This window comes from Vigna unguiculata, chromosome 6 (assembly GCF_004118075.2).
Source record: "Vigna unguiculata cultivar IT97K-499-35 chromosome 6, ASM411807v1, whole genome shotgun sequence".
Lineage (NCBI taxonomy): Eukaryota > Viridiplantae > Streptophyta > Magnoliopsida > Fabales > Fabaceae > Vigna > Vigna unguiculata.
The window spans coordinates 81,881-92,086 of NC_040284.1; the positions used below are offsets into that span (position 1 = coordinate 81,881).

At 39.5% G+C, this 10,206-nt stretch overlaps 1 protein-coding gene across 1 annotated transcript; it reads left to right on the forward strand.

Annotated features, from left to right (window-relative positions):
- Positions 1 to 5,817: 5,817 nt before the first annotated feature.
- Positions 5,818 to 6,757, forward strand: LOC114187742. The gene is made up of 2 exons (XM_028076095.1): positions 5,818 to 6,061; positions 6,456 to 6,757. The coding sequence occupies exons 1-2, from the start codon at positions 5,818 to 5,820 to the stop codon at positions 6,755 to 6,757; spliced, it is 546 nt and encodes a 181-aa protein (XP_027931896.1).
- Positions 6,758 to 10,206: the final 3,449 nt, after the last annotated feature.

Genomic DNA, 10,206 nt, shown 5'->3' on the forward strand with positions numbered 1-10,206 from the left:
GACTTGCCTTATTTCTTTGGAAAGGATAACATTGAAGCTTACTTGGATTGGGAAATGAAGGTGGAACAATTATTTGAATGCCACCAAGTTTTAGAGGAAAGGAAGGTGTCTTTAGCTACCTTAAGCTTTCAAGGGTAAGCCATGTATTGGTGGACCTTTTTGGTCCAAGATAGACTAAGACACTAAAGTCCAACTATTAAGTATTGGAAGGATTTTAAATCTGTCCTTAGGAGGAGACACATTTCCTCTTATTACAATAGAGAACTCATGGACAAACTCCAAAGAATTCAATAGAGAACTATGATTGTGGAAGAATATAGGCAGAAAATGGAATTGTTCATGATAAGTGCAAGTATAGAGGAAAAAGAGGATCTTACCATAGCTAGGTTTTTAAGTGGGTCGAACTTTGGCATAAAAGATAGAGTGGAGCAACTACCTTATAAAGATTTGAATGACTTGGTTCAAATGTGCATCAAGGTAGAGCAACAACTAATCAGGAAATCATCTTCAAAACACGATCAAGCTTTCTCTAACTCTTATGCTAAAACGGATTCAAAGAAAGAAAAAGAGAAACCCCAAAAGAAGCTAGCCAAGCATTTTCACACATTCGCACTAGTGAGATTAAATGTTTCAAATGCTTGGGTAGAGGACACATAGTTGCCCGATGCCCCACCAAAAGTGTATCACCCCAACTTTTGGATGTCAAGGAAAGTTATGAAAAAATGAGCTCTTTTAATGGAAACCATTATCGATAAAATGAACTTAAGTAAAAATTCATAATTTAATCCATTAAAAAAACATAGTTCAAACATCCATTGTCTAAAATTTTTAAATAATGTCACTGAAAATAAATTACACCATCTTTAATACGTAATTTAATAACTTAATAAAAATGAACATAAATCCCGACTTCACCCCTTTCTCTCGTCAATCTACTTCATGCTAGAATCATCTGCAATTTCATCTGCTTCTATATAACACACACGTTATACGATCATCACACACACACAAACATACAAAACAAACCAATAGGGGTAAACTACCATAAATAATGATATATAAATGAAACTTAGCAAAATAAGACATTTCAAATAATAGCCTCACCAACACTTAATTCCACCAAGAGTCTTCAAATAAGGGAAAAACTCACAACATGCAACACACGCGAGCTAAAGATTGCTAACAAAAGTACTACCACGTCTAAACACCCTTCGAACCAACCCACTCATCGGTAACAAAACAACAAAATAAAATGGTAAACATGCACTATACGAAATCACTTATCACAAGAATAAATTTTACGTTACACCCAAAAGTGACAATAACACTGAATTGTGAATACCCCACTATGGTCCTCACAAGATGAGTTAGATTGTATGACCTTTTATAATTCATATATATAAAATAAATATTTTTTTTATAATACCAAAACCAAAATATATACATATAATAAATAAAATGTATAAATAACCAAATAATAACATAGCATTATTTAATATTATCATGCATCAAACAATTACTACAATAAGCCAAAGAAAGTAAGAAAACAATTCCATGCACCCATGACAAGAGAAAGAAAAGGAGTGGTTGCACTGTAACTACGTGAGGTGGTTTCTCCACCAAAATCAAAAGCTAGGTTCCACTAAAAAAATGAGAGAAAACTACATTCTCATTGTTCCCCTCTGGCCCCACTAAATAAGAAAGAAATTAAAAAAAGAAAAAAAGAAAGAGAAAATAAACTAATGCAATTTTCGTTACAACTATAAAGCTTCAAACCCTTAAATGCATGGCTGTAGCACATCAAGAATGTAATTAATCTCAACCTCTAATAAAATGCACTCAAAAGTGTGTTTTAAAAAGTGTCCTCTTCTAGACAAGTAACCAAATTAGAAATTGTATACTATAGCATCCCATCATCATAATGTTTAGGACATTCGTTAAAAGGTTCTAAGTACAAAAGCCATTCTAGCATCAGAGGAATACTGTAGTGATTAGACACACCTCAACATAGCCTTCGCGCAACTTGTTTAAAGATAAAGTTGCATCCTTAAGATAAAGGGCAACCTAACCATATTTTCCTTCAAAAAATAACAAAATCAGAGATTTTAAATAAAGTGTATCTGTATTTATTTTTCTAACCTAAATTGTAGTATGCATTAGCAGAATCAAATAATATATGCACTAGCAAGAAATTGAAATTTGTTCGATAACAATTTTTTTTAATGTTGAGGTAACTACAAGTAGGTATACCTTCAATACTACTAAAAAAACATAAGTAAACTATTCATCACACTTTTCATTCATTCTTATTTTTTTAAAATTTCTTATCAACAATAGACATTTATACACCGATATTCCGTATAGTCATTGATAAAATGGACAGGTTAGCAGAGTTGTATGTGTGAGAAGTTGTGAGATTGCATGGAGTACCCGAGAGCATAGTGTCAGATCGGGATCCTAGATTCACATCACAGTTTTGGTAAGCATTGCAGGCGGCCTTGGGTACATAGTTGAGATTGAGCTCAGCTTATCATCCTCAGACGGATGGACAGTCTGAGCGGACCATTCAATCTCTAGAAGATTTACTGAGGTCTTGTGTGCTAGATCACATGGGAAATTGGAATGATGTGATACCCTTGGTGGAGTTCTCATACAATAATATTTACCACTCTAGTATTGGCATGGCGCCCTATGAAGCATTGTATGGAAGAAGGTGTAGAACTCCATTGTGCTGGTATTAGGATGGTGAAGCCTTTGTGCTTGGTCCTAAATTTCTGCAACAAACGACTAGCAAGGTCAGATTAATTCAGGATCGGATGAGAGCCACTCAGAGTAGGAAAAAGTCTTATGCTGCTAAGAGGAGATGACCACTTGAGTTTGATGAAGGAGACCATGTATTCCTCCGGGTTACTCAAACCACAGGTATCATAATGGTTCTTAAATCAAGGAAGTTGACTTCGAGATTTATAGGGCCTTATCAGATTACACAGAGAATAGGAACAACGGCGTATGAGATTGCTCTACCACCTCACTTAGCCAACTTGCATAATGTGTTTCATGTCTCACAATTGAGGAAATACATTCAAGTCCAGACCATGTGTTAGAGTCAAATGAAGTACAAGTGCGAGAGGATCTGACCATGCCAATCGAACCGATTCGTATACTTGATGCTCAGGTCAAGCAACTAAGGGGCAAGGAGATAAAGATTGTGAAGGGACTCTGGGATGAGACGACACAGGAGATGATGTGGGAGATGGAGGATGTCATGAGGAGGTCTTACCCTCTCCTGTTTTCTGGTAAGTCTCATTTTCGAGGACGAAAATTATTTTGAGGTGGGGGAATCTAAGATCCGTTGAAATTAATTAATTAAATAAATAATTAATTAATAAATGCGGGTAGTGGAAAATTTTTAAGGCATTAAATGTTAATTGTATGATGTGGAAAAGTACTAGCTCAAGTGATTGAGAGTACTTTAAATGTGTGAGAGAATTTCGTCATTGTTAGACATCAGAAGAATTTCGCCGAGGCTAGGCAAATGAAGAAGCCACATAGTCGTCCTTCTACCACCTCAGGAGATTTTAAGTGCTTCCAATGTGGGGGAGCGCATTTGAAAAGGAATTGTCCGTAATTGAAGATTTCACCCAGCGGACAAGGAGCAGTCGTAAATGCTTCATTTGCGATCAGCCCAGGCATTTCGCTAACCAATGCCCAAAGAAGAAGACCAATGCCATGAAGAAATCACCAACCTCTGGAGCAGAGAGAGCTAGAGCGGCTGGGAGGGTCTTTGCCATGACCACCACAAAGGCTACACAATCAGGTAACCTTATTCTTGAGCCTTGCTTGTTGTTGGGTCATGCAGTGCTGGTGTTGTTCGATTTTGGAGCAACACACTCATCCCTCTCTAATGCATGTGTGGGGAGATTGAGCTTGGAGAAACGTGACTGGGGTGTGAGTTGCTTGTTTCAACTCCTTCCCCGAGTCAAGTGGCTACTAGTTCAGTCTGTGTTGGGTGCGTGATTGAAGTGGCAGGTCGCAGATTCAAGGTGAACTTGGTGTGCTTGCCTTTGGAGGGATTGGACGTGATATTGAGGATGGACTAGCTTTCTAGCAATCACATCATAATTGATTGTGGACAACGCAGTTCGGTATTCCCAGAACATGAAGGATTGAAGTTCATCTCCACTCGAGAAGCCTTGAAAGTGTTACAAGAAAGGGCCAAGTGTTTCATGGTGGTGGCCTAACCAGAAAAGAGAAGTGCAACGGAGTTGATTCAGAGCATTCTGGTTGCTAGTGAGTATGCAAATGTTTTCCCAGATGAAGTACCAAGATTGCCACCGAGTCGAGACGTTGATTTCACTATCGACTTGATTCCTGGTGTGGGTCCAGTGTCTATGGCTCCATACCGGATGGCACCTGCAGAATTGGTAGAACTCAAGAAGCAAATTGAAGATCTGCTTGAGAAGAAGTTCATCCGACCGAGTGCGTCACCGTGGGGAGCCTTGGTGTTATTGGTGAAGAAGAAGGATGGGAGTTCAAGGCTTTGTGTTGATTACAAGCATTTGAACAAACTTGCCATCAAGAATAAATACCCAATGCCAATAATTAACGATCTGCTAGATCAGCTGAAGGGAGCAAGAGTATTCTCCAAAATTGACTTACGGTCTGTATATCATCAGATCTTAGTAAAATCGGAGGATGTTCAGAAGACGACATTCAAGTCAAGATACGGGCACTATGAATATGTGGTGATGCCATTTGGTGGTATTCATGGACTACATGAATAAGATTTTTTGACCCTGGTTGGATAAGTTTGTTGTCATCTTCATTGATGACATTCTTATCTACTCGAGGACTCGTGAAGTACATGCTGATCATCTGAGGGTGGTATCGGAGGTGCTCAGAGAACACCAGTTGTATGGGAAGTTCTCCAAGTGCAAGTTTTGACTGGAGGAAGTGCAATTCCTCAAGCATGTAATCTCAGCTAAAGGTACTGCAGTGGATCCAGCCAAAATAGAAATTGTACTAGAGTGGGAAAGGCCTAAGACAGTAACAAAGGTAAGGAGTTTCTTGGGATTGGCAGTGTATTATAGAAGGTTTGTAGAGGGGTTCTCAAAGAAGGTGAATCCTTTGACGCAGCTCACGAGGAAGGATCAACCATTCTCTTGGACTGAGAAATGTGAAGAAGGTTTTGAGGAGATGAAGAGGTGTTTAACTACCGCTCCAGAACTCGTGATTCCCGACACTGGTAAGAAGTTTGAGGTGTACTGTGATGCCTCTTACCTAGGATTGAGGTGTGTGTTAATGCAAGAAGGAAGGCCGGTGGCGTATGCTTCGCGGCAATTGAAAGTACATGAGAAAAATTACCCAACTCACGACTTGGAGCTAGCAGCCATTGTTTTTGCTCTTAAGTCTTGGAGGCACTACCTGTATGGGTCTCAATTTCAAGTTTTCAGTGATCACAAAAGCTTGAAATACTTGTTTGATCAAAAGGAGCTGAATATGAGACAGCGCAGGTGGATGGAGTATCTAAAGGACTATGACTTTGAATTGCTCTATCATCCGGGCAAGGCAAATGTCGTAGCCGACGCTTTGAGTCGAAAGAAGATGCACGTGTCTTTGATGATGATAAAGGAGTTAGAGTTGATTGAGAAACTCTGAGATATGAATCTGGGAATGCAGTTTGGGCAAGACTCCAAGTGCAACTTGTTGAAAGTCACCAATGAATTTTTGAATGAGATTCGGGTGGCTCAAGGGCAAGATTTGGAATTGCAACAATTTGTAGGATGGTTGGGTACAGAGAAAGGGAAAAACTATTAGATGGGAGCAGACAACATTCTACGCTTTAAAGGTAGGGTGTGCGTGCCTGAAGGGCCTTTATTCAGGAGGCAAATTCTGAAGGAGGTCCATCAGAGTCATCTTAGCATACATCCAGGTATGACTAAGATGTATAAGGATTTGAAGGAGTCTTTCTGGTGGAACGGAATGAAGACGGATGTTGCAGATTTTGTGGCTCAATGTTTGGTATGTCAAAAGGCCAAAATTGAATACCAAAGGCCGGGAGGTACACTACAACCACTGGACGTACCTCAGTGGAAGTGGGAAAATATCTCTAGGGATTTTGTGACGCATCTTCCGCAATCGACAAAAGGCCATGATTCAGTCTGGGTGATAGTAGACAGACTGACAAAATAAGCACATTTCTTGGCTATGAATCAGAAGTGGTCGATGGACAAGGTTAGCAAAATTGTATGTGCGAGAAGTGGTGAGATTGCATGGAGTACCCAAGAGCATAGTGTCAGACCGGGATCCTAGATTTACATCACGGTTTTGGCAATCATTGCAGGCGGCCTTGGGTACAAAGTTGAGATTGAGCTCAGCTTATCATCCTTAGACGGATGGACAGTCTGAGCGGACCGTTCAATCTCTCTAAGATTTACTGAGGTCTTGTGTGCTAGATCACATGGGAAATTGGAATGATGTGCTACCCTTGGTGGAGTTCACATACAATAACAGTTACCACTCTAATATTGGCATGGCGCCCTATGAAGCATTGTATGGAAGAAGGTGTAGAACTACATTGTGCTGGTATCAGGATGGTGAACCCTTTGTCCTTGGTCCTGAATTTCTACAACAAACAACTAGCATGGTCAGATTAATTCAGGATCGGATGAGAGCCACTCAGAGTAGGCAAAAGTCTTATGCTGATAAGAGGAGACGATCGCTTGAGTTTGATGAAGGAGACCGTGTATTCCTCTAGGTTACTCCAACCACGGGTATCTTAAGGGTTTTTAAATCAAGGAAGTTGACTCCGAGATTTATAGGGCCTTATCAGATTACATAGAGAATCAGAACAACGGCGTATGAGATTGCTCTACCACCTCACCTAGCCAACTTGCATAATGTGTTTCATGTCTTGCAATTGAGGAAATACATTGCAAGTCCAGACCATGTGTTAGAGTCAAATAAGGTACAAGTGCGAGAGGATCTGACCATGCCAGTCAGACTGGTTTATATACTGGATGCTCAGGTGAAGTAATTAAGGGGCAAGGAGATAAATACTATGATGGTACTGTGGGATGAGACGACACAGGAGATGACGTGGGAGATGAAGGATGTCATGAGGAGGTCTTACCCTCACCTGTTTTCTAGTAAGTCTCATTTTCGAGGATGAAAATTATTTTAAGGTGGGGGGAATGTAGGATCCGTTGAAATTAATTAATTAGTAAATGCGAGTGGTGGGAAACTTTGAAGGCATTAAATGTTAATTGTATGACGTGGAAAAGTACTAGCTCAAGTGGTTGAGAGTACTTTAAATATGTGAGAGGACTTAGAGTGTGTTTTGGGATTCAAACATGTTTACAGTGTGTTTTTAAAGTTTGATTGATGAAACAGATTGATTGAGAATGATTGCATTGTAAATTTGGTATTGTTTTGGTGTTTTTGGTGCATGAACAGTGGCGAAACTCTGTAAGTTTCGCCCAAGCGACTCCTTTTTGCCTAGGCGAGAGTTGCATGAGTTCATTCAGAGTTTAGGCTTGAGCATTTCGCTCAAGCAACCAATGTTGGGGTTGAGCAAAACGAAGTCTCGCTCAGGCGAGGTTGGCTCACCTAAGCGAGGACGCGAGGAGTTTTGTGTGTGGTTGAGCGCGAACTCTAGTCCAGGCGAGGAGATTTGGGTGTTTGAGCGAATGAGGTCTCGTTCAAGTGAGACGGGCTCGCCTAAGCGAGACAAGGTGGTGCAACCACTGTTTCTTGCTCGCTTAGGCGAGGTGGACTAGCCTAAGCAAGGCTGATGAGCTAGTTTGGGCGAGGGTCTTTGGCTTAAGCGAGTTGTTGCGATTTTCTACGTTTATATGTGTTTGTGTGCTCGTTGTCTACTCTTTCCTAAATATAGGAAGTTATATACATGTGTTGTGGTGTTTGGACTTGAAGGACTAAGTCCTTAGGATTTGGGATGTGCTTGGTTTGAGTCGCGAACGAGGAGTTCGTGATGGATGGACCGCATGCGGAACGTGAACAGTTTAGTTCACCGAAGGTACTCTCGTTGGGATAAGTGAGCAAGGGAGTTCATCTTTTGCCCGACTTGAGAATGCTATGAGCGAGGGAGTTCATAGTAGGAAAGGTGGGTATGCGTGTCCAGGTCCGAGCGAGGAGTTTGGATGAACGGGCGTGAGAGTCCGTGAAGCAGGACTACAAGCGGGATAGGCTTGTAGGTGGGACCACGAGCGAGGAGGGTCGTGGAAGCACATGAAATCCTAGATTTAGATTGCATGCATGAACTCATAGTGGTTGTGAGTGTAGGAAAGAGGGTGATTTTGTAAATAAATAATTCTGAATGGACTGGGGGTTTATTTCATATTTATTTATGTTTATGTGCATAACTCATAGTGGTTGTGAGTGTGGCGATGATCGGGTAATTTTATTATCCAGGAGCAGATGATGTTTGAAGTGAGCCAGGAGACGCTTAGTGCAGAGAGTGGGCTCAAAGTACGAGGGGAATTTATAAATGTTTTTATTTGATTTCTATGAAATTATTTATAGTGTACATGGATTTGTACTTTAATTGTAAAGGCAAATTTTATGGTCTTTTGATTAGTAATATTTCACTATGAATGTTTAAAGTTTAAAATTTCCCGTGTTTTGGGAAATGGATTATAATAAATAAATGAGGTATTTATTTTCTGCTTTTTTTATTTTTATTTTTTAAGTAATATCCTACGAGGATGTTACACAAGAGAGAGTACAAGTGGAGAGACTTCCTTCAGTCAAGAGTTAGGGGTGGGAGAATATTATCAACAACCTTCTCACATTAGGAGGTAAAGAAAATAGTATACCCCTAAGGAAGTGAAGATAAACTTGCCTTATTTCTCTGGCAAGGATAACATTGAAGCCTACTTGGACTGGGAAATGAAGGTGGAACAATTATTTCAATGCCACCAAGTTTCAGAGGAAAGGAAGGTGTCTTTAGCTACCCTAAGCTTTCAAGGGTAAGCCATGTATTGGTGGACCTCTTTGGTCCAAGATAGACTAAGACACCAAAGTCCAACTATTAAGTATTGGAAGGATTTTAAAATTTGTCTTTAGGAGGAGACACGTTTCCTCCTATTACAATAGAGAACTCATGGACAAACTCCAAAGAATTCAATAGAGAACTATGATTGTGGAAGAATAAAGGCAGAAAATGGAATTGTTCATGATAAGTGCGGGTATAGAGGAAAATAGGATCTTACCATAGCTAGGTTTTTAAGTGGGTTGAACTTTGGCATAAGAGATAGAGTGGAGCAACTACCTTATAAAGATTTGAATGACTTGGTTCAAATGTGCATCAAGGTAGAGCAACAACTAATCAGGAAATCATCTTCAAAAAAGATCAAGCTTTCTCTACAAATAAAGATTCAAAGAAAGAAAAAGAGGAACCCCATAAGAAGCTAGCCAAGCATTTTCACACATTCGCACTAGTGAGATTAAATGTTTCAAATGCTTGGGTAGAGGACACATAGTTGCCCGATGCCCCACCAAAAGTGTATCACCCCAACTTTTGGATGTCACGGAAAGTTATGAAAAAATGAGCTCTTTTAATGGAAACCATTATCGATAAAATGAACTTAAGTAAAAATTCATAATTTAATCCATTAAAAAAACATAGTTCAAACATCCATTGTCTAAAATTTTTAAATAATGTCACTGAAAATAAATTACACCATCTTTAATACGTAATTTAATAACTTAATAAAAATGAACATAAATCCCGACTTCACCCCTTTCTCTCGTCAATCTACTTCATGCTAGAATCATCTGCAATTTCATCTGCTTCTATATAACACACACGTTATACGATCATCGCACACACACAAACATACAAAACAAACCAATGGGGGTAAGCTAACCATAAATAATGATATATAAATGAAACTTAGCAAAATAAGACATTTCAAATAATAGCCTCACCAACACTTAATTCCACCAAGAGTCTTCAAATAAGGGAAAAACTCACAACATGGAACACACGCGAGCTAAAGATTGCTAACAAAAGTACTACCACGTCTAAACACCCTTCGAACCAACCCACTCGTCGGTAACAAAACAACAAAATAAAATGGTAAACATGCACTATACGAAATCACTTATCACAAGAATAAATTTTACGTTACACCCAAAGGTGACAATAACACTTAAAATTGTGAATACCCCACTATGGTCCTCACA